General features: G+C 35.1%; 3 protein-coding genes across 3 annotated transcripts; 2 read left to right on the top strand and 1 right to left on the bottom strand.

The window, feature by feature from the left end:
* Nucleotides 1-5,977: 5,977 nt before the first annotated feature.
* On the bottom strand, nt 5,978-12,469 carry LOC110454430 (selenoprotein N-like). Its single transcript, XM_021503923.1, has 9 exons — nt 11,894-12,469; nt 11,362-11,484; nt 10,479-10,795; nt 10,098-10,249; nt 9,413-9,645; nt 8,568-8,673; nt 8,115-8,283; nt 7,340-7,465; nt 5,978-6,591 (listed from the first exon to the last, which is right to left on the bottom strand). Exons 1-6 carry the CDS (start codon nt 12,128-12,130, stop codon nt 8,569-8,571), a joined length of 1,167 nt encoding a protein of 388 aa, XP_021359598.1. The 5' UTR covers nt 12,131-12,469; the 3' UTR covers nt 5,978-6,591; nt 7,340-7,465; nt 8,115-8,283; nt 8,568.
* Nucleotides 12,470-12,563: 94 nt separating this feature from the next.
* Nucleotides 12,564-14,928, top strand: LOC110454431. The gene is made up of 4 exons (XM_021503925.1): nt 12,564-12,800; nt 13,367-13,525; nt 13,855-13,967; nt 14,818-14,928. The coding sequence occupies exons 1-4, from the start codon at nt 12,628-12,630 to the stop codon at nt 14,889-14,891; spliced, it is 519 nt and encodes a 172-aa protein (XP_021359600.1). The 5' UTR covers nt 12,564-12,627; the 3' UTR covers nt 14,892-14,928.
* Nucleotides 14,929-21,536: 6,608 nt separating this feature from the next.
* On the top strand, nt 21,537-23,574 carry LOC110454423. The gene is made up of 4 exons (XM_021503910.1): nt 21,537-21,790; nt 22,318-22,470; nt 22,810-22,922; nt 23,482-23,574. Exons 1-4 carry the CDS (start codon nt 21,600-21,602, stop codon nt 23,523-23,525), a joined length of 501 nt encoding a protein of 166 aa, XP_021359585.1. The 5' UTR covers nt 21,537-21,599; the 3' UTR covers nt 23,526-23,574.
* Nucleotides 23,575-26,244: the final 2,670 nt, after the last annotated feature.

Here is a 26,244-nt window from a genome sequence, read left to right as displayed (position 1 = left end):
TATAACAGGGATTGGCAACTCCAAATTCATTTCGCGTATGAATTGTCCACCTCTTGTATTTGTGCACCGAACCGCGACGGCCTGTGACCCTCTCGCTGGAGCCAATTACCTGTACTGCGCTTGCGTGCTATCTCACTGACCGATATCTAATCTAATTCCGTGGTTAAATTGATGAAAGAAATCTTATCATGGCCGGGTGATAATATTAGTACTCATCCGAAAGGAGAAAATGAATTTTTGCTTGTTAAAGTGATACAGTCTTCCAGAGACATAGCGGTATACATGTCTCTGATTCTTCATAAAGCTTTTTAACACACGGACCCAGGGGTGTTGCCTAGCTAGTTGCGGGCCGGGCAACACCCTTTTTTTCTGAGTCCAAAATTAGGTATATAGGTTAAGTGTTATTTCAAAGGTAGAGCCCATTTCATGACAGATAATCCTGTATTTTCACCTGTGGTTTCATGTACCACGGAATAAAATTTTAAGTCCGTGCATGTACTCATGATCACCAGGAGTGTTTTATTATACCACGGAATTAGGTTATCTAAGTCCGTGATTATACCTATTAAAAAATGTAAATTTCAAAAATTTCAAAGACAATAAAGTATCCACCTTTAATTAGCATCAACTTATCAGGTGAATATATGCATACATACAAATTCACAATAAAAGACAAAAAGTTAAATCATAATTCATGTTTATGACAAAATAAATCAATATTTTATTGCCAAAATGCTCGCCTAAACTACATGCACATGAAAGGCATGACACAAACATCAACATTTGAACCAAAAACCGCCAACATTTTTTCCATTGTTTCAGAGAATTTGTTAACACTCGCTCCGCTTAGCCACCATAAAATATAAACACTCTATGTTATAAAATATAACCTGGAATAATACCGCAAACTCAGAAAACTATTCTATGCCTCATTGATCTGTTTGACAATGGAAATAATGTCCGATAAATTCTTGCTTTCTACGCTTGGCAGTGCTTGAACAAGTTTAGTATTAAATCTTCAGAAAAATAAAAATTGCCTCACTCTGCTCGGCAGGGAAATTATAATTGTCACAATCTCAGAAAAAATGAAGTGGTGCCAGAAAGTAGTATACATGTACAACCGACATGACAATTATATATATATATATATATATAATATTTTTTTATTTTTTTTTTATATATAAATTTCCATCACTTGCAGTGTTATAAACTCTTTGCATTTATTTATTATTATTTATTTTTTAGTCTTTTTCCGAGTTTAAGATTTTGGGAAACACCCAAAATTAAACAAAATCATGCAATTAATTCTGATAAAAAAATAAAGTGTTTTTTTTTATAATGAGCGGTAAGTGTAACAATTAATTTGATCAAAAGATAACTGATAGATTGCATAAGAATCGAATTCTGTATTGAGGAATAAATGAAAAATAAAATTTGTATAGCATACAATACTATTATTGAGTATGCGATTTTATTTTTGGACAAAGATATATTACTGAAATTGTGACACAATATCTGGGTCTCAGTAGCACAAGTGTTTTTTATTTTATTAATCTAGATTATATTTATTCTTTATTATATACGAATTAATAAATATCCATGAAATATCAATAGAACTTTAAACAAGATGCCCAACGGATCTGCATCGTTCACCTGTAATTTCAATATAACTGTTCAGTGAAATACCCGAGAGGTCACGTTTGAGTTTTCAGCACATTTGCCAATTTCTTAGGGCTCTTGAAAATCGGCCAAGGTCATTAATGAGGGCACGCACGCTTCTGAGCCCTTCACCTAATCAGGCCAATGAAGACAGACCTATAGTCGTTTTTTAGGTTATTAAGAAGTGTTTAAGTATTTTTTAATCCATACGATTTCTAGGTCACTGAACAGTGCATTAGAATAATTTATTTGAAAAAAGTTTATAGTCCTTCACCCCAGCATCCTCGATACTCCTAGCTCCAGGGATTACGCTCACTTTCGCTCTCTGTATCCATGGAATATGTCATAATACAATTGAAGACACACAGCTAGCTATTTGATTAGTCTCAGGTGAAAACACCTGACCAATCGCTAGGCTGATACCGGTCATTTGAAGTTACAGAGGAGCGACGCCAAACTTCAATTTTACCGTTGCGCGACCGCGAGATTCTTTTGATGTATATCAAAGGATCAAACTAGTATCCTTGTTTCATCCACTAGGTGGTGCACACGAAGCCTTCAATTTTGCTATGGCAGTTTTGGAAATATGTTAATTCAAAACGAAAGTAAAAACAGGAATTTCGGGCTTAAAAGGTCTAAATGTAAATTCATTCAAAATCCATCCCGTATTTAGCGGAATCCCTCAAGGAAGTGTCCTAGATCCAGTACTATTTGCTATCTACACAAATGATCAACCAGAATGTACCTTGTCGAACACCTTCTTGTTTGCCGGTGACACAAAAATATATAGAGAAATTAGGAGCGATGAGGATAGAAAAGTGATACAACAATACGCTGCAAGTGTATGGACCCTACACCAAGTTAATGATATTGAAACAATGGAGAAGAAGTTACAGCGAAGGGAAACGAAACTAATACCTGGGCTGAAGGATCTTTCCTACAGAAACCGCCTTAATACTGCTGGCATCTTTGATCAAGATTCAACATCTAGAACAAGAGGACATACACACAAAACAAGAAACAAAACCCATTGTAAATTAGACATTAGGAAACATTGATTTGGTTACAGAACGGTTGATATATGGAAAGTCTTCCCGAGGTTTTCATACAGGCTACAACAATTAAAGACTTTGAAATCAGTGTTGACAATCATTGGAAACATCTTGAACTTAAATGTAATCACCTAGCTAGCTACAAATCTTTTTTAAATTAAAACTGTTATATAGAGGCAAGCAATTGCCTGCGTTCATCAGCTATCCTATTATATCCTATTTAATATAACAATGGTGCAAAGGGCGAAAGTGACGTCACCCCAGCAAACCACGTGCTTGTCATTACTCTTCCTATTGTCTCGTGATTCAGTACATGAGAAGAATTTGCGTGGTTGGCATTTTTGTGGTTTCAAAATTGAGAGTCAGGGACAATGTGTTTTATGCACTTCATTGCTCTTCACCACAAGATACAGAAAAGTGTTGATCATCAGCCTGGGTCTCAAGTGGTTTTAGAAGAAGTCGTTTACAGTTTTTAACATGAATCACCATGTGGCTTTGCATGTAAGTCAAGGTCATCGATAGCTTGCAATTGTAGCAAGCTATAAGTAACAGGCCACATGTCATTTCTCTAGGTACTAAGACTCATTTATAAAGTCATTAAAAATTGAACACATTTCATTCTATTACATTATCCGTATACAGCTAATGACAAAACAGTAGTATAGACACTGCGGTTCTTTAAAATGTCTTTTAAAAATTTCAATCCATGCTACTCTGACTGAGGTAAATTTCAACTTTTAACAACTTCATGGTTCTAAAATCATTACTATAGTTATATTTGTTAATTGTAACATTAGTTAAAAGAGTTTGACACATTTTATTGTTATGACCGTATGAGTGAGACAAGGATATTAGAGCACAGTTGATAGTCCTTTACCGTAGTAACATATATACAAAACAGTACTGTATGGTTCCTAAGAAGCAGTTGAAAAAAATGTGACGTATGAACGGGAGGCAACAGACGGATCAATGGCCTATTGGCCTATAGTGGCCTTTGGCACGAACAATTTGGGACAATTAAGTTGATGGCATTCAGTTATTTAATTTTGTACCTCAACAAATTGAGGTAATATACTAATTGATACAGTAACCTGGGGTCTGATAGTGATGATATAGATAGTGTCATGAGGTGTCCTTCCGTCCGTCACCACCATTTCTTTAAATGCGCTCATCTGCCTAGCGTCATTTTTTGACATAGAACATGCTATAGTGGATGGCTTTCAGCTTTGTTCAAATTATTAACCTTGACCCACGTTAAACGTCAAAGGGATCTAATGTGTTAACAAGAGGCCCATACGGGCTACGTCGCTTAACTGTTTCCGATAAAAAATAATTTGTAAAGATGTTGAAATATGTGAGCATTGTTGCAAATTTGAATTTCTTTTTGAGAACAAGTTTTAGAAATAACTTCATCTGTATACTTATCCGGGACATGAAAAGGAATACTAAGATTTGATGGACATCAAGAATTAGTTAAAGATGTTTCAATAATCTAAAGGCCATGGTGGCCGTATTTGATTTGATTTGACCCCCAACCCCAAACCCTTCTTATGCAGTCTTGTTTTGCCTGATTGTTTGACATCCTTTCTACCTGCAAGGCTAATTATGCTATGATTTATTGTAAACATACAGCTTGACCTACTTCGCCAACCGTTTGTTTCCAATGATCATGAAATCATCATTCTATTCGTTTTACTCTCGGTTATCGTAGCTTGTCCATATGAATGCTGACTCTTTACGTGGTTGATGGTGTTGGTGGTCAAACATCCTCAGTACCCCAGAGGTTACGCCCGCTTGTGCTCTCTGCACCCCTGTAATATGTCATAGTAAAATTAGGAAGACTTGTTTGATGATCCTTTCATGTATATCGAAAGAATTTTGCGGTCGACGGTAAAGTTTACAGTCTTTGACGTCGGGCGTCGCTTCTCTGTAATCTTCAAAGAACAAGTACCAACCTGTTTTTTTTTTACCTGAGACGAATCACATAGCTGAACGCGTGACATTAATTTTGCTATGACATATTCCAGGGGTGCAGAGAGCGAGGATGCTGGTCAATGTCTGTTCTGTGATCTTAGAAGATGGACATTTCGTTGATTGTTTTTTGCACGTGGGACCTTATTGGTTGTTCTTCGGCCTTCTGCTAATATACTTGTTACGTATTGAACATTATTTGTTGACATGATCAAAGGTAGGTGTTTCACTAAGGATGCATGCTTTTTCGTTGGGAATATATCGATGGTGAAGGGAATGAGAATGGCGGAACATATTGCTATCATCTGGTATATTTTTATTGCTGGTTTAGTACATCTGTGAGGTTTATGCATGGTCGGACTAGAAAGGACAAACTCTGGAGCTGTTGCTCCACATTTTGAAATAAAAACAGAACTTCTCCATTCTATATTACATCCTTGTTGCTGCACTCAATCTATGCTATTTTCATCCGATTTTAATAGCAGTTTAAGTAACCATAAAGTTTCCTTTAATATGTCTTTGAGTTTTTCTTTGTTAATTTTAGTTTTGATATTTTCAAAATTGTTGTAATGTTGAAGAATATTAACCAGTTCCTTGATGTTAGACGCTACATTCGTATGTACGAAATATTATTTCTACTCTTTAATTCTATCTTTCTTGATAGTAACACCCCTGATACCCCTACCTACGATGTTTACTCGGTACTCAAGAGCTTGCTCCGAATATCATGACTTCCGTAATAGATGCCGACTCCTGACGGACAAACTTACAACACAGGGTTTCCAAAGACACAGATTGATGAAGACTATGAACAAGGATTTTGGTCGCCATCAGGATCTCGCAGGAAATATGATATTTCTTTGTGTTGTCTTGCTGTTTTTTGATGGTATGAGTTTCCAAGAAGAGCGAACGTCTTTACAAGGTTATGGTTGAAAACTATTTGGAGCATATCTATGGCGGAAATGGACAAAAGCTAAGATACAAATATAATAGGGGAGATGAGATCATAAGCTGTTTACAATATATTTTGGTTGAACTCCGATGTCTGAACTGACTGCTAACATACTCACGGGGGAAAATGTGCATCACTCTTTATCGTCTTGTTTTGTTTTCGAGTTTATCGAAGAACTAATCTGGACAGGTAACAAAGACTTCAATTTCACTTTCAGATCTATCGATAACGGATTGTCTTTCAATGACAACACATTCATTGACCGTGTGGGCCGTGTACACCCCCCTGAGCTAAAACCAAAGACCACCTGAACACAAACCACAACCGAAGATACAGCTAGGAATAAGCGATTTTATTTCAAATCCGTCATTTTTAACTACATACTATTCACTCGAATAAAGACCATACGATAGATAATACGAAACTTCTATATTTGTAATATTACATGGTATATGAAATTATGGTCAATAAAAAGTAGATCTACGTATATAACGCTTTTCATGTGTTGGAAAGCGTTAGGGCGCTATATAAATGTTGTATATAGTTATTAGTTTTATGCAACGATTTTGAACAACTGCAAATACACGTAGTAAAAGTAAGCCTGGAGACTATCATTCCTCAACATCAGTGACGAACATTACATTATTTATGCTCCTCACGTCATACAGGAAATTTGTTTGTCTCCAATTGCAAACATGATACCTTGCATTCATTGACGTGACATCAAGTGAATATTATATTGATTAATTGGAAATAAGATCAACGCTCCCTATTATCTTATAAAAATATAGACATATCAACATATTTGTCATCCTTAGTCACTTTCATACACAATACGGTTCATTATATATGGAGATATATTCCACTTCATCATACACTTAAGCTTGTGTGTCGTCACTTCCGGTTTCCAGAGCCTTTAACAGAACACTGATGTACGCTCGGGTTAATGAATCATCCCTGTAACAGATGTATAGGGTAATACAACATAATGCACAACGAAAACATGTTCACAAGCTTCAAATTATATCCATTCACTTGTAGGACATCACATTTGCAATACCGACTCAATTATTGTTCTCCTAAATTTCACTCATTTAGTTCATGTAAATTAGTTGTATTTTATCCATTCTTTTATTTATTGTACATTGCTTATATTATAATAATTGATTTATTGTACATCGCTTATATTGTAACAATTCACTTATCTACATCGCTTTTATAATAACATTTCACTTATAGTACATCGCTTAAATTATGATAATTCGCTTATTGAACATCGCTTAAATTATGATAATTGATTTATTGTACATCGCTTATATTGTAACAATTCACTTATGTACAACGCTTATATGTTTGTATTACCATTCCATTCGTGATTCAAACATTATAACGAAAATAAGTACACGTGAATTCTAACATTAAATAATTAACAGTGTATACATTATAAGGGATTCAACTTCATCTCACTGCAGACTGATTTTAATAATGCTTTTGTATGTACTTTTTGTATATTTTAAATGAAGGTGAAGCGGTAATAATCAGTGAAAATGAAATAAAAACAAAAAACAAAAAAACAAAAAAACAAAAAACAAAAGCATATGGTCGTCTACCATATACTGTTTAAAGCGGTCACTTCTTTTTCAAACAGCCCCTAGCTATATGAAAGTACTTATTTATTTATTTAAGAGTAGTAAATCTTACTGACCAATAGTCGTAGTAATCCGGATATTCTTTGTTTTCTGCATTGTAAGACTCTTCAAATATTGTGTTGAGATTTTCATGAAATATAATTTTTTCTTCCCAGTTATAGATGATAATTTCCACTGGAAATCTGAAATGACACGGAAAACAAAACGGAGCAATAAACGAATTAAATCTGATTCATACTCATAATATGTAGAAATGACCAAGAATTAAGTTATAGATTGTATTTTATTGCTTCTCGCGAAGAACATCTGGTATATCCCCAAGAAACGTTGATACTCTAGTATGAGATATACTTGTTGTCCACACATCCCTACACACGTTTTACCGATCTATTATGTTTATGTTAAGTGCATGTATATAGGAAGACAATAGCATGTATCGTGCAATATAGTATTTTTCAATTCTGGGATTTTGTGAGCGAAATACCCAATGTACATTCACCTCGAGACCTATCAACTTTGAACTATGAATAATCACAATGAGCGCACGATATCGTCATTAACAAAAATAAGCGATAACATAACTTGAGGACGGCATTTTGTTAACCAAAATGTTAATATTCAATTTGAACGTACCCAAAAATGTATATAATATAAATGAAAGATGATTTTAGGAGACATGATCGTGTATATATATTGGGGCGTCGTATACTATTTTACAGAATTTCTTGATATCAAGAAGAAAAAATCGTATTTCTTGATAACAAGAAATAGATCTGTGTTAAAATAAACGATAGTAAATAGTAAAACAGAGTTCTAAACGTGAACACATACGAGTAGGCTCTAAGAGCCAGTGTTGCCCTGGTAACGACCTCCATATCCTCCGACTCCTGCTGACGGTGGAGATCCTCCAGGAGGGTCCAGCTGCTAACGAACCGGTCCTTTAGGAGGCTGATGACGGACGGACTAGCGAGAGGACCCTCCCGTAAAGTCCGTCCCGAACCTACGATGTTAACGTGATATTTTTATTAATTGGAATAAAGAAAATACTGGTGTTTCACATTATTTACGATAATGTGATACGGAATAAAGTGATAAATGAAGTAAACCGGATGATTTGTTTTATCATACTTTTGTTGTTCTACTTGACGGGTGCAGTTCACATTTACACAATTCAAATTATTTTGTTGAATTTTGTACTTATTACTACAGATTCACAATATGCTATATAATTTGGTTATACACGCCACTTAGTTCAATATGAGAGCGATATACAGTATACTGTACCTCAGCAGGATTGATCATCTAGAGCACCCCAGAGGACGATGCTGTGCACGTACTTTTTCTCTACAGCAGCTCTTGAAAGTGCCTCACTTATGTTGTAATACTCGACCTGAATCATATTATATGTGGTACACTTTTTGAGAAATAAATAATATCAAAAATAGATGTTCCTTCTATCGAAAATCTCTTGACTGTACATTGCTACATACTTCTTACATACATATATATATATGTGTAATAGCAAATGTGTTCATAGGAATTTATTGATGAAGTAAAAAAAAAAGTTTAAAAAAAAGATAGTTAATGTGAAATACAATTGCAAATGACCACTCTCGTGATATTGATTTCTATTCAAAATTTATATCAATATTTTGAAACAAAAAGAAAATTGGATGTTGTGTATTTTAGAGAATACTGAAGGGTGAACAAAGTCATGGCATGGAATCAAAATTTGTGAAAAGGGAAGAACACAAATAAAGATTTACATGAAGACCTGAGAAAGGATATTGCAAAAAAGAACGGTTGTTCTGGAAGAGAAAACATCTTCTACTTCAACGATGACGCCAGCTTTATAAGTCAAGTTCATGAGGTAAAGAAATTCCTCGTTAATATGGTAATATTCAAGTCCGAAGTTCTCAGAGGATATTCTTGGTTTCTTGATCAATAAATGTTATATTTCACGACTGAATGATATTTGTTCACGAGTGCGAAGCACGAGTAAAATATGGAAAATATTTCACTTGCTTATCTTTGCATTATTTTTCTTATTTGTCACAGTAGAAAAAATCCTTCTTCTTTCCATCATAACTTTTTATTCTTCACTGGTAAAAAGGAAATAATTAACGAACCTGTTTAAATGGGAAGAAGGCTTTCTGAAGCTGTAATTCTGCAGTGTGGTGCGATATTTCTTGTTCCCATTGAATATTTGGTATCGTCATACTTGATTCTTTACCACAGGATGCTCGAGGGAAAGTAGAGGATGGTTCAAGGGAGGATAACTCCATCTGCTTCATGTAACCGATCTCAACTGTCAAAGTTTCATCATTTCCATCAATGCCAGTGTCAGACGTCCATTCCATGTCTAAAGGAAAAAAGATGTTTCAACTGAATATATGAGACGCGTAAGCAAACTTGGACTCCTGTAAACTAATTAAGTAATACAATAGAGTAAAACAAGAGAGTTAACAACACAATATGCGTGAAACAGGAGTACCAAAACTGTCTACACAGCAAGCCCGAGTTTCCTCTGGCCTTGACACCAGACTTAGACATTTTTACAAGTAGTCTGGTGTGGACATCTATTTGTCAAAATGCCTATGTTTGGTGTCAGGTTCTAAAGAAACTCGGGCTATCTACACAACTAAAATGTGTCTGCTAAATTTTACTTTCAGACCAAATGTCAGCTTTCTCATGCTACATCAAGAAAATTTCTGACTGATATCATTGATCATCATGATAAGGATATAAAAAAATGCACAATTTATATCTTAGTGATGCAATCCATTGTATTCAATGTACAGCTTTACACCTTACCAACGTTTAAGGATTTATCGGAGGGGACGGTCACGTGGAAGAAGTCAACATGAGACCCGTCTGCCTCTATAACAAGTCTTCCAGCAAACTGAGACGGCGTGAACCAGAATGGTTGTTTAGAATTGTCATTCAGTTGAAATTCGGCGTGGAATCTGCATAAAAAAACATGTAGATTTAAAGACGGGTACAATCAATATTCACATGACGGTCGAACACAGCAAAATATTCCGACCATGACGTTTTAAGAAGGGTGATTTCTTTGCACAGGAAGACAGAGCATTTGGAAGAAGCAAATACAAGATATTCACTGGAAATTCGATGAAACATCATATTAATTTGAGTGCAATCAAGAATTTCTATTGCTTTCTTAAGATAACTTACCGAAACGTGATGTCCAATTTAGTAGATGAACGCGCTCTGAGAATAGCAAATCCTCCTCGAGGCTGGAATCTCGTCTGAAGAAATGGTTTTGAATGGAAGGAGGAGAGGAGACGTATGAGGACGGCTTGAATACCCTCTGTATGAGGAGGATCAGCTCTTAGGGGAGGGGAGGATTCAGGGGTATAAAGACTCCAAACATAGCCAACCTCTATGTCCCTGCTGGCAGGTAGAAAGGTTGTTAGATCTCCCACGTGGACTTGAAATTGATTGGTCTCTGGTTTCGTCCACGATAGCAGGGCCTCTAATGAGGTATCGTTCTGAAATTTAGTAATATTAAAAAGGATACATGCTTTAAGCCAAAAAAATGTGGTAAAACGACTGAAACCTTCAAAGGGTAAGATGTACACTCAACTTGGAAAAGTTTTCTTCAGAAAAAAGGGAGATATCCATTGGAACGCTCTGCCGTAAACGTAGTTAATTCATTTAAAGGCAGACTAGACCTATAATTTTCAATGATATTGACAAACGAACCTTTAGCGCTCTGATTCTGTTACATGCAAGGAAAGAAAGCACAATGACTTTATAAATAGTTGTATTATAACATTAAAATGAAAGGAAACAACACGTTTAATATAAAGTTGAATGAATTTAAGATGTTCATATTCTATAATTGTGAATCATGACAAGAGTTATATCCCTTTAAACAGGGACGATTGTGCATAGGCAAATGTTTCACAAGATCGGATATAAGATTCATTCTTTAATATTATCAAAATATTCAACACTTAATGTGACCCTCTATATGGAAATATTCACGCACAGCCCAAAAAAACATGAACGTGAAACGTATAATTGCAGAACTAAAACTTTGATTCCATTTTACCAGTAAGAATTCTAGTTGGTCTAGCTCTGCAGATCTCAAGGTGTGGACATCCAAGGGAACAAAGCCACAGCATATTCGGAGGTATTCCGTACTGGCAATCGCTCTTGTTCTTTCAGTTGTTGGCTACCAATTACAATAAATAAAACACTCATCCTGAAGGAACTGTTAGTTAATGCAGTTCATATTCGTCTCGAAGTGCTATCGACATACTACCAGAAGAAAGTTTAGAAAAAGGATATGAATGTTTACGTATTATTTTCATCCGCAATAACCTAAATAGACTATACCTTTATGTTTATTCTGCATGCAAAACTTACTACTGCAAAGCTATAATTTAAGCATTGAACTTATCTAAGATAACAAAAGACCGTAATTTAGCTTTTACAATGGACTATACAGTATATAAAGCTTATAGGTAACGTCGATTGATATGACATTCATAATACTATTGCTGATTGATTCACTTAAAATTTAAAAAAAACGCACATATAAATATTTCATACTCATCGTTAAACGATAGGTTACTACATACCTTTTGTAAGTGTGGAACTAGTGACCAGAACTCTGCTCTGTTGATCTCGCCATCCTTGTCGACATCAAAATGGTCGAATAGCTCTACCTCGTTTACTGTTTCACCCAGGAACTCCGAGGAAGGATAATATATAAACGATAATACTGCTACCAAGAGAGAAACACCAACGAAAACTCTGTGACTATTGATCAAAACAATAGCTTTACAAAGTAACGTTTTCGGACTTACATGTGTCATGTTGGTATACGTGACATTGGCACGGTGGTGACAATGTGTAGCGGCCTTATCAATGTTTCCTCGAGAAATTTCTCACCTATTACAGACTTATTTGTTACACATTGTTTTTCAACCCCCTCCCCCTGAAGAGAGACCCATTGTGCTGTTTGGTGAACTTTTTATTACTTTCAAATGGTATTGTTGTCATTTTATTGTAGGGAAACAAAACAAAAAAAAGAAAACGGACGATATTTTAATGATACAAAATTCTTTAGTTCGACTTACATTTTACGTGTTGTTCAATTAGTTAATTGCATGTAATAAATTGATAAAACTGAGTAGCTAAATACATTTATCAAGTATTAAGTTGTCTATTGTAGACGGATATTGCTTATCTGTGTAACTGACTTGAGGTGACCTGGTATACGCATGTACAGGTGTCGACAGCTGTTTATCATACTACTTAAAGTAAGGTGTATTCTGGAAGCTCGACAATCAGATCCGATCTGCGCCTCAAAATGTACAAATTGTTTTTGGTACAGCTTCTGGTAGTGTTCGCACTCTGGAATGTTTCCGAGTCTCGTGTATATACACAGGATGAACTTGATTTATTAGCAAGAGTGCACTATGACCAGGTTCCCCGACATCTGCAACTGATGCTGAAGAGAGGGAAGAAAATGGGTGACAGCAGGTTCTGTATAAAAACACACATATTCTTAAAATTAGTGTATAGTGGAAAAGTGTATTCTGATCAATATAATCACACCTCTTTATCAATATAAAGATCGTTCTAAAATATTCTTCGATATTACCCCATTTAGTAGAGGTTGTTATATGATAATTGCTTTGTCAGCAATTTGTAAAAATATTATGTACAAGATATGCCATGATACCACAACAGATTTAATGCATTTTACATCATGGTATGATACCATAGAATTCTGATGTAATTTTGGTGGACATTGGTCAAATATTAGAATCAAAAATGATACTTGATCAATTTTTGAAGTAAAAAGCTTGTATGTTAGATATAACCTGTAAATCCTCAACATTTTTAGTTGATAATTGTACCATAGTATCATAGTTCTACACATGATCAGAATTTGGTGAATATTTTGCATATATTTATGGAACAAGTTATAAATTGGCAGGTTTTTAATTTTATAGATAGCTTATCAATATTGGAAACAAAGAGAGGTAGTGTTACTTGTAACATTTTCTAATTATTAAACTCCTCTATGCCATTACCTGTTACAGTAACTGGTGTTGTAAGAACGGTGCTGACCAGGTGGTACAAAACACCCAGATGACAAAGATCGTAGCAAAAACAATTCGGGAGTCAGTCCAGGTACACACACAGGACTCGTGCGGATTCATGAACAGCCATAAGTGTGAAACTACGAATATACAATATGTGTAAGTCATTTTACAGTAATATCTACCAGGGTCTTCTAAGACATTAAAATAACCTCCGTTATTATCTGTTAATGTACTGAAATCTGTTAAAATATTTTAACCAAGAAATCGTCTCCATTTGGTCAATTAAACAATTCGTTATTTTGCTTCCGCAATTGATTTGTCTACTGGACTAAAAGAGAAAAAGATGAACACATGAAACTCGAGGAGAAAGAGTCACAACATTACATATCATTTAATGAATAGTTATATATTATGATATCAGAGAGTAAATCACATATTGACTTTGTTCCTAGCATTACATCACTAGCTATATTGTTTCAATACAGTGAGAAACTGATAACCTACATCGACACCCAGCTCGTCCCTAACAAGAGCGTCTGTCCAGACGAACAGATCACGTGCTGTAACGGATTCATACTTGCCGTTGATAATTGTTTGGGTACGTATAACATCGGTATATGCAAAATATTACCAAGATAAATTACTAACACAAATCTCAAAGATATATTACACCTGACAACTTCATTAGAATAATCGAGTTATCAGGTAAGGTAGATTTTTTTTATTATACTCATTAGTATGCCTTGTTGCTATGTTGTCTTTTACCCGACCTGGTATTACTTTGACCCAGATGTTGCTGAGTTATCAGGTTATAAAGTTATGAAATAAATTACCGAGTTATCAGGTTAAGAGTTTATAACAAAAATAACAGTATCGGTCAGATCTTATTTTACGAGATGTATATACTGTAACAGTGGAAATGTTCGCATGTGGAAATATTCGCGTTGTAGACCTTTAAACAGATCGCAGTGTGGAAATGTTCGCGTTGTAAACCTCTAAATAATTTGCAGTGTGGAAATGTTCACGTTGTAAACCTTTTAAACAGATCGCAGTGTGGAAATGTTCGCGTTGTAAACCTTTAAACAGATCTCAGTGTGGAAATGTTAGCGTTGTAAACCTTTAAACAGACCACAGTGTGGAAATGTTCGCGTTGTAAACCTTTTAAACAGATCGCAGTGTGAAAATGTTCGCGTTGTAAACCTTTAAACTGATTGCAGTGTGGAAATGTTCGCATTGGCAATAGTTCTGAAATAGATATATTCTGCAACTCTATAAATAAATATTTCGTGTGGATATTTTCGGAGTCTGACCCTGTAGAAATTATGTCCTGTTTTCTTTTCGCTGGTTGCCATCGTCTTTGTACCTAGTGGACGCACGAACACATATGTATACATTGATTTGTTTGGTTTTGATTCATAAGATTTTTATTATTGTACATTTCTCCACAGCGGCGGAGGGACAATACCTCAGCACCTTGACCGATGCCCTGCTCAAGTTACAAGGTGCCGGACTTCTAGGGTGAACACATTTATCAGTTGAAATAAATCGAGACTTCAGCATACTGAGTTTATGTTTTAATTGTTAATAGATAATCAACTTAACTCTTACCATTACAATTATACTGTGGCCGGCTGAAGCCAACTGAATTGTCGTTTCGTCAAAATTATCAAATTCACTCTGATATTATATGCTGTTTCTGAGCAATAATTGGATGTAAATTGAAATGTAAATTTTATTCAGAAATAAATAAAGTTTACAAAAAGTATATGCACAAAGACACCATCTTTCAGTGGAGCAGGAATAACGCATATTGTTAGCTCAACATCTTTCACGAGTATTTGTTTGTTTATTTTTTGGTCTATATGGCCCAACAACTCTTACTTGTTTAGAATCTTGACTCTTTTGCAATTAACCAGCAGGATTCAATGAGACTTTCCAAAACGGTTTTGCAGCTTTTTAACACATATAATACAACAAATCCTTGTCTGAGTTATCTGCATGCAAATGTCATCAACGATACTCAAGGCTAACGATGTCCATATTGGGCACGCTCTTGAATCATTGTGTTTTTACGTTCAAAGCGCCAGGTAACATCGTAAGAACTCTGGTGTACCGGGTTTTAGCTCACCTGGCCCGAAGGGCCGTGTGAGCTTAATCCGTCTTTGCGTTTTGCAGAGTTATCTTCTCTTATGAGCAGGTATTGTTTGTTACGTCATTGATTTGTGTGAGAAAATTACGTCGTTTTCTCAAAAAAATGATGACGTTACTCTCACAAACAATTGACGTAACGATCAATACCTGCTCATACGAGAAGATAACCCTGCAACACGCAAAGACGGAATGCCGTACTCCGTCGTCCGTCCGTCCGTCCGTCCGTCCGTCCGTCAACCTTTTCTTTTGAACAACATCTTCCGAAGAACTGAGAACCTAGGGTCATGATATTTGGCCAGTAGGTACCTGGGATGAAGTGCTATAAAGTTTCCTCATTAAAATGATCTTGACCTACTTTCAAGCTCACAGGGGTCAAATGTGTTAAACACTTCAAACAACAATATCCTAAGAACCATTCTGATTAGAGTCATAATACTTGGGTATGTTATGTAGACCAGCTGTGTTAATCTTTTTCTACATTACAGTAATGAGGTCAAAGGTAAACTTTAAGTGTTAGTCGGGGGTCAAATGTCAGCTTAGGTTAAAAGCTTTAACAATCTTCTTCTAAAGTTCCATAAGGCCCAGGGTTATGATATTTGGCCAGTAGGTACCTGGGATAGAGTGCTATAACGTTTCCTCAGTAAATTGACCTTGACCTAGTTCCAAGGTCACAGGGGTCAATTATGTGAAAAACTTCAAACAACAATATCTTAAGAACCATTTAGTCTAGAGTCATGATGCGATGATACTTTGGTATGTTATGATATACAACAATTGATATAGCGCCCTATCTAGCTAACATAAGCCACTCTAAAGTACTTTACTGTACAAAGATATACAATTTAATACAATGAATACAATTAGCATATACATTAATCAATACAATTTTGAGGAATTCGCAGGAGCTGCCTTATCAGGCGATAACTACTAGTCCTATACCACCTGGATGAAGTGCTATAAAGTGTGAGTGCCTGTGTGTGTGCTGGAGATGTATTGTGTTCTGTTTGTAGTGGGACCGTACTTCCAACGGTATAATTTATAGTGCCACCCCACTTGAAAGCCACAGCACAGATACCGCAACATCAACGCAAGACCATTTTATACTCCACCTGGGTTTAGAGTTGTGTGGGCAGGAGAAAAACACATTCTCTATATATTCCATGTGTACGACGACTTATGGGATCGAACCCCAGCCGCCTGGTTGGAAGTCCGGAGTGTTAACCACTCGACCAATCTGCCCATGTTAAAATGTAATGTAGACCAACTGTGTTAATCTTTTTTTAAATTACAGTAGTGAGGTCAAAGGTTAACTTTAAGTGCTAGTAGGAGTCAAAGGTCAACATGGGTTAAATCTTTAAAATTATGATTTCAAATTTCAAACAACAATATCAGAATACCAAATTTGGTCTTAAATTACCTATGTGTCAGTTTCATGTAACAAAAGAAACAGGTGAGCGATACAGGTCCTCTGGGCCCCTGGTTTTTACACCTATGGTAAAACATCTAAGGTATTTATATGCAATAGGGCATCAATAATTTCCCAGGCTAAAGATTCTAACTAGGCACTGTTTCAAATTGAAGTCAACAATTATCATATTTTGTTTCCAACGTGCCAGGGCACATTGTTAGAACTGATATGCCCCTTTTTAACAACTATGCTACTAAATTTAAGACTTAAATGTGAAAATGTGCCTAGTTGGCATGTTTAGCTCGGAGCATCGTTGATGCCCTTTTGCTTGTGAATATAAAGAAGGTGGTTTAAATAAGAAAATTGTAAATAAACTCTTCATTTTCAGTAATAATTAGGTTCAATTATTAAACAAACTTGATATCTTGCTACGTTATTACCAACGATAGAACCATAATATTAAATTATAGAAATCAGCCATTCATGTCTATCTCAGCGGTTATTAAATAATCTCTGGATGAAAATATCAGTTAGGACTTCTTGTACTTATATATGGTGTTGTTGTAAGATAAAGCAAAGAAAATGCTTGATTAACTACTTGTACATCATCGATACATTGTATTTTATGACATGGTAACAACAACTGTCTATGTCAATACATTGAAACAATGTTTTTTTATGACATGGTAACAACAACTGTCTATGTCAATACATGGGTATTTTTTATTTCATGACATGGTAACACCTACTGTCTATTCAATACATTGATACATTGTATTTTATGACATGGTAACGCCTACTGTCTATGTCAATACATTGAAACATTGTATTTTATGACATGGTAACACCTACTGTCTAGTTAATACATTGCTACATTGTATTTTATGACATGATAACAACAACTGTCTATGTCAATACATTGAAACAATGTATTTTATGACATGGTAACAACAACTGTCTATGTCAATACATGGATATATTATATTTCATGACATGGTAACACCTACTGTCTAGTTAATACATTGATACATTGTATTTTATGACATGATAACAACAACTGTCTATGTCAATACATGGGTATATTATATTTCATGACATGGTTACACCTACTGTCTATTTAATACATTGATACTTTGTATTTTATGACATGGTAACAACAACTGTCTATGTCAATACATTGAAACAATGTATTTTATGACATGATAACAACAACTGTCTATGTCAATACATTGGTATATTATAGTTCATGACATGGTTACACCTACTGTCTATTAAATACACTGATACATTGTATTTTATGACATGGTAACAACAACTGTCTATGTCAATACATGGGTATATTATATTTCATGACATGGTAACACCTACTGTCTATGTCAATACATGGGTATATTATATGTCATGACATGGTTACACCTACTGTCTATTTAATACACTGATACATATCATTTTTTGACAAGGTAACACCTACTATCTATCAAATAAACTAATACATTGTTTTTACAGCATGGAAACATCTACTGTTTATTTAAATACACTGATACTTTGCATTTGTTGCATTGTAATATCTACTGTCTACTTAATACATTGATACAATGTATTTTAAGGCAGGGTAAAACAAATTGTCAATTTAAATACATTGACACATTGTATTTTATGACAAGGTAACACTTATTCTTTATCTAAATACACGGATACATTGTTTTCATGGCTGGGCACAATGTAGCACCAACTGTTTATCTTAATACACTGATTAATTTTATTTATTGCATGGTTACACCTACTGTCTAATAAATATATTGATATCCCTATACATTCACATCCAAGACAAACACTTGCATTTTATTTTTCAATTTTCATAATGATGCTTTGCCAATAGAAAAAGAAATAAACCTATAATTTTAAAAACTTGAGAACTAATTTTTATTAAATGTTTATTGAAGGATATTGAAAAAAACCACTCAAATTATGTATATACGATGCACTTTCTAGAGTAATTGTTCAAAATTGAGTAGTTGTAAAAAACAGTTAACTAAATGAGGACAAAAATACTGGAGATGACCACCAAACACTCTGCCAATGTTGTAATCTTTAGAGAAGTAACTGTAAGCCAAAAAAAATGCTTTGTTGCTTCATCTTCTAAAAGGAAGGGATTATAATCTAAGTCCAGAAAACAGAACTCTGAAATGAAACTCTTCTTCGTGATATTAACGGTGCATGGGATACCTTATACCTTCAATCAAAATACACAAGCATACCACATTGGTAACAAACAAAGAAGACATCCAAAATCAAAACCTTCTAAAGTACAAAAAAACGAACAGAGGAGACATTTAAAGAAAGAAAGGAGAAAGAAGACAATAACAAAGACTGAAGAATCTCTATAAAAATTCGTGGAATAAGTTATTCTTTACATCACGAATCTCCCGTCGATGCTTGTGAAGTCCATATATCACTGATTATCTTAGACATAGTGAGCAAGTCTTCAACTATGAAAGACACTGAAAGATCAGGTACTCAGATCATTATGACAACAGTTTTTTTCTCAGAGTAGATTGAAGCTCATCCGCGCAAAATCCCTGGATAAACAGTTAGTTCTTAAAATGGATCCATCTTTACTCCTTGGTTTTCAAATTTTGGATAATGCAAGTTATAAAATAAAAGCCTAAGAGCCTAAAAAAGAATCAGTAAATAGTTTATGTTTTGTTTATTTATTTGTTTTCTTTAAAGTCTATCTGAGATAATTTTACCGGAATTATTCATTCATCATTCACACTTCAAAAATATATCATGTAGTTGTTCTCCGGTAACAAATCTTTCCTTGACATAGTCAGGTCAATTCGTTCTTTATAATAATTAGCTTTTTATTTTAATAATATTTTATAATTCTAATATACCGGTGTCATTGAGTCCATTATAAAGCAAACTGTTGAATTAGTATGTGTTTGTGTTTACACCACGTCTGATACAGAAGTTACATTGGCAATTGCAATGAAAAAACCTAGATTTAAGTCGTAGCTCCTTTAGCATATGAATGAGAAAGTCATATTGAGTTACACTTAAACCAACTCCTAACGGAAAACTACTCAAATGATAAAGTAAATGTAATGTTGCTTAGTTTTTTTAATGTCAACAACAAATGCTTGAAAATGTAACCTTAGAAGCTTAGGCCAGTGGCACCATAGCATCAGCATACACATACAAGAACGTGCTCATTGTTTAAATTGATTTTTTTTTAAATTTATGGATTTAAATAAAAGTGGTGACACAATTCGCCCTTGTAAAGATTGATTTTTACAGAAATAGGATAAAGTAACTCCATATTTTCCAAAAAAACACATAGTTTTATATAAAACTCCCTGAAGATAATGATACAATGCATTGCTCATTTGATATTGTACGTACACATTTGTATTTCTTTATTTTACCTTTTGTACACACAAATTTTTAAAAGCAACAAAATGACTAGCACTTATATCTAAGGTGACTGGCTTGCACGCTTTAATCCCGGATATCGTTTAATCTTACTCTGACCACGTACAGTTACCTGTAAGTAAACAGCTGTTGCGGTTTGTAATAGGTTTGGTTTAGATAGTAAGGTAATGTCCAGAGAAATAGACCCCTATTTCTCATACACATGCTTAGTTCTCGTCTTTCTTTACAAAAGGTCAAGGTCATTGGTAGCACTAGAAAGATGTCCTCTACTCATTGGGTCATACATTTACAAATCGTTCTTTCAATTTATTCACCCCTGAAATTTCATAATAAACTGGCTATTATAACTTTACAATTGGAAGAGTTCAAATGTGTCTTCAGGGGTGAATGCGGTAAAGTTAGTGTCTTGGTATGTTGTTACAGTCAACAGCAAATGGGAAACAGTTTTATTGTGTTCCTGATAATTGATGACAAACAGAATCGACCAAAAACAGCTATAAATTTGAAATATCTTCTTTATCATTAATCCTTTTTTGTTTAGATTTTATTCAGCTATTGATATTATGAAATGAATAAATTGTTCTTTTAACGTTCAATCTATAAATACAGCTTGAATAGGAATATATACTGTATACAAGGACATTTTCGCTGCAGTTTAATTTTCGCCTTTTCGCCTTCTTAATGATTTCTACCAATATAGCAAATGTATGTAGACAGTTCATTCAACTAAGTAATTAAATGTGAAGGGCGAAATTACCATCGGGCGAAATTGATTGCATGGGCGAAGGGCGAAACTTTGACAAGGCGAAATTTTCCCATGATACAGTTTTAGTTCAAATACAGAAATGTATCTGGTATGCTGTTCTTGTATTTGGTACTAGGTATAACTATTGTTTACGCTAAAAAGATCTTTCAACTAAGGGAGAACTATAACTTAGGAAATCGTTATAATTGGTATTATTGTTTTTCGTCTATAAAATGTACATAGACATATTTTATTTACATGATAATTATGAGGTTCAATACCACAAAAGGATATATTTCTGTAAAGTACGTTTCATTAGAAATAAGGTGTTATTTTCTGTAAATATAAGATAAGTCTCACTTTCTTTTAAAGTATCATATTATACCAATCTGATTGATAGTGGTATTCATCAGTATAGTAAACATTGGTATAAACGGCAGTTCCTTCTTATCAGTCAATTATTTCTGAGCAAACAGTCAAAGACGACAATCATGAAGGCACTGGTTGTCTCACTCCTCCTTTTCGTTGCTACGGCTAGCTGTGGATCAACCTATAATGATATACTTTTGAAGTTGGGGAGGAAAGAATCTGTCCTTGATAGCGAACTCAACGCCTTAGCTCACGCTGACCCCGAAGACCTTCCTGTCGCGGTGGGGAATCTAGTCCGTAGTATTCCTACTGGGTAAGCTAACAATGGTAACACAATTGTATGTTAAGTCAGGTTTGTCATATCATGTATATGATATAGATATAATGTTTCAATTATTGGATTCTAAATAGTAAAATACATATTTTTTTTACCTTTTTGCAACACTTGTTATTTTGATTGATAAACCTTTGAGTTAATTTTATGCATTCTAATACTAAATTTACCTTTTTTATGTTGACATGTTTGGTTTGATATCATAAGTATGACATACATTAATGTTTTTGTCATATTTTGCTTTCACTCTAATTGGAATCCGTTAATAAAGATATGTCATATATTGAATATCAAAAGTGATTTTTTAGAGAGGCGATAATTTTACATTTTCCTTTGTATTAATGAAAGTGTTCTCGTTTTAAAGATCACACCATACATATTTAAATTACCCATGACGATGTCAACAAGGAAAAAACAATAGCTAAAGACGATGACGAAAATATGCATAAATGCCTGTTTAATTAGTGTTTTGTGAAATTATTCTTTGTCTTGTTTCATTTGTACAGACAGCACCTTTGCTGCCGTAATAAGCCAGTGATCATTGAAACTAAGTCGAGGAAGGTCCAACGAGTGCGTGCTGTGGTAGACACAGTGGCTACGTCACATAAATGTGGATTGCTCAGTACAGGACACTGCACCAATACAGATGAAGTTTACAGGTAAATGTGGATATTTCTCAGTACAGGACAATGCGCCAACACAGATAAAGTTTACAGGTAAATGTGGATATTTCTCAGTACAGCACAATGCGCCAATACAGATAAAGTTTACAGGTAAATGTGGATATTTCTCAGTACAGGACAATGCGCCAACACAGATAAAGTTTACAGGTAAATGTGGATTTCTCAATACAGTACACTACTGTAATGCAGATGAAGTTTATAGGTAAATGTGGACTTCTTAATACATTCATTAGTTTGAGTAGAGAACACAGTTTGACAACGATGTGATGTTCATCGTAGACCCATTTAAGTTATGGATATTTTCTATGATTCCAGACAGCAGACGTTCTACGTGACAGCATACTACACACAGGTGAGATCCGGGGACTGTCCTGATCGTCATATCGTCTGCTGCAACATGTACATCATGGTTGCAGAATCATGTGTTCGTAAGTATCAGGAACATCAAAATTAACACAATCAAGTCCTTATACAGACGATATCGTTATTGTAATCGTTAAAGTTTGGGTATTTATTCCCTACAATACCGATAGTGTTACATCCACCAACTTCATGTCGGTCTCGTTCTTCATCTTCTTTGTTGGCGAGTTTTCCTTCTGTTTTATTTATGATCTGTTGACACCGTTTTTACTATGTTTATGATTATAATAAGAACATTGAATGGAACGTTTTGAATGATGTAAGTTTGTTTATAAACTCAGAACAACTAACCATGATGACTGTGTTACATAATAGGATAACCTTTATTACTGCAATATGATAGCATATAATAATATGATTCACTTTATATGAAGCATTCGTTTACTCGTATTGTATGATTACGTATAATACCCCATGACCCAACGTTTAAGATGTTATTTTAAGACACTCTTATGTCGATAATTGCATACCCTAATGGTTTTAATAGGTATTTTATATCAGTATATATAGCGGAATATGAACAATTTTTCTGTCATCATTGATAATTCAGTTCTGATTTTGTTTCAGATCTGGATGACCTCCATGAACTGACGATGCAACTTATTGGCTAATAGCTATGTATTTGTTACAGAGAAAAAATAAACATCATATTCAAACCTTCCTGGTCTTTAGTTTTCCTTTCCTTGATAGTAATATAAATCTTTCCCTGGGGTTGTCTATCCCTGGCGTCAGGATACTCTGATAAGTCCAAAATGGAAGGAAATACACGTATGGTGTAGTAAAATATTTACTTTGTTTAGTGTTCTGTATTTTAAAACAAAACTTTCCAATATATGCTTTGATTTTCATTTTTTCTAGTGATCATTTTACAAGGTGGTTTACTCTGCTGTAGAATATCGTTCCCTGAGCCTGGTCGTAGCATTGCAACTTTTTTTTCGGAAACAGTTGCTATTGACACCTTCCCTTTTTTTGCTTTTTTCTGGATATCTTCCAGAAGTAGACATTAAATGTTCATTCATTTGACCTTTCAAACTAGTGAAGAATGGTTTAAATTTTTCTTACTGTTGCCCTTTTGTTAATTTATGTTTATCTTTCGGCACTCCTTTTTATAGTATTTCTATCCTGACACTAATATGTCCCATATAATGTCACTCCTGTCACCATCAAATTCCCATATCATGCCTCTCCTCACACTACTTTGTTTCCATATGATGTCCCTTCTGGCACTACTTTGCCCAAATATATATTCCGCTACATATACTGATATAAAATACCTATTAAAACTATTATTCTGACACGAGGTTGTCTCAAAATTATCTCTCCTGACATCATCTGACGTCTCTTTTGAAACTAATTTGTCCCCATATGGTGTCTCAAATACGTTGTCCGTCCCCATATGATGTCTCTCAAGAACGAATACTTTGTCCGTCCCCGTATGATGTCTCTCAAGAATAAATCCTTTGTCCGTCCCCGTATGATGTCTCTCAAGAATAAATCCTTTGTCCGTCCCCGTATGATGTCTCTCAAGAATAAATCCTTTGTCTGTCCCCGTATGATGTCTCTCAAGAACGAATACTTTGTCCGTCCCCGTATGATGTCTCTCAAGAATAAATCCTTTGTCTCTCAAGGACAAATACTTTGTCCGTCTCCGTATGATATCTCTCAAGAACAAATCCTTGTCTCCATAAGATGTCTCTCAGGACAAATACTTTGTCCGTCCCCGTATGATGTCTCTCAAGAACAAATCCTTGTCGCCATATGATGTCTCTCAAGAATACATCCTTTGTCTCTCAAGGACAAATACTTTGTCCGTCTCCGTATGATATCTCTCAAGAACAAATCCTTGTCCCCATATGCTGTCTCTCAAGGACAAATTATTTGTCCGTCCCCGTATGATGTCACTCAAGAATAAATCCTTCTCCCCATATGATGTCTCTTAAGGACAAATACTTTGTCCGTCCCCATTTGATGTCTCTCAAGAACGAATACCTCGACAGTCCCTATATGATCTCTCTCAAGGACAAATACAGTGTCTGTTCTCATATGATGTTTGTCAAAAATAAATCCTTGACCCCATATGATGTCTCTCAAGAACAAATCCTTGTCCCCATATGATGTCACTCAAGGACAAATACTTTGTCCGTTCCCGTATGATGTCTCTCAAGAAGAAATCCTTGTCCCCATATGGTGACTCTCAAGGACAAATATATTGTCCGTCCCCATATGATGTTTCTCAATGACAAATACATTGTCCGTCCCCATATGATGTCACTCAAGAACAAATACTTTGTCCGTCCCCATATGATGTCTCTCAAAAACGAATACCTCGACCGTCCCTATATGATGTCACTCCAGGACAATTACATTGTCCGTCCCTATATGATGTCTCTCAAAAACGAATACCTCAACCGTCCCTATATGATCTTTCTCCTGGACAAATTCTTTGTCCGTCCCCATATGATGTATCTCAAAAACGAATACCTCAACCGTCCCTATATGATCTTTCTCCTGGACAAATTCTTTGTCCGTCCCCATATGATGTATCTCAAGAACAATTACTTTGTCCGTCCCCGTATGATGTCTCTCAAAAACGAATACCTCGACCATCCCCATATGATGTCTCTCAAGAACAATTACTTTGGCCGTCCCCATATGATGTCTCTCAAAAACGAATACCTCGACCGTCCCTATATGATGTCTCTCCAGGACAATTACATTGTCCGTCCCTATATGATGTCTCTCTAAAACGAATACCTCAACCGTCCCTATATGATCTTTCTCCTGGACAAATTCTTTGTCCGTCCCCATATGATGTATCTCAAAAACGAATACCTCAACCGTCCCTATATGATCTTTCTCCTGGACAAATCCTTTGTCCGTCCCCATATGATGTCTCTCAAAAACGAATAACTCGACCGTACACATATGATGTCTCTCAAGAACAATTACTTTGGCCGTCCCCATATGATGTCTCTCAAAAACGAATACCTCAACCGTCCCTATATGATCTTTCTCCTGGACAAATCCTTTGTCCGTCCCCATATGATGTATCTCAAAAACGAATACCTCAACCGTCCCTATATGGTCTTTCTCCTGGACAAATACTTTGTCCGTCCCCATATGATGTCACTCAAGAGCAAATACTTTGTCCGTCCCCATATGATGTCACTCAAGAACAAATACATTGTCCGTCCCCATATGATGTCACTCAAGAGCAAATACTTTGTCCGTCCCCATATGATGTCACTCAAGAACAAATACATTGTCCGTCCCCATATGATGTCACTCAAGAGCAAATACTTTGTCCGTCCCCATATGATGTCACTCAAG

The sequence above is a fragment of the Mizuhopecten yessoensis genome, unplaced genomic scaffold (genome assembly GCF_002113885.1).
Source record: "Mizuhopecten yessoensis strain PY_sf001 unplaced genomic scaffold, ASM211388v2 scaffold7833, whole genome shotgun sequence".
NCBI lineage: Eukaryota > Metazoa > Mollusca > Bivalvia > Pectinida > Pectinidae > Mizuhopecten > Mizuhopecten yessoensis.
Note: the sequence above shows the minus strand (reverse complement) of the source record. Positions and strands in the feature narration are given on the sequence as shown.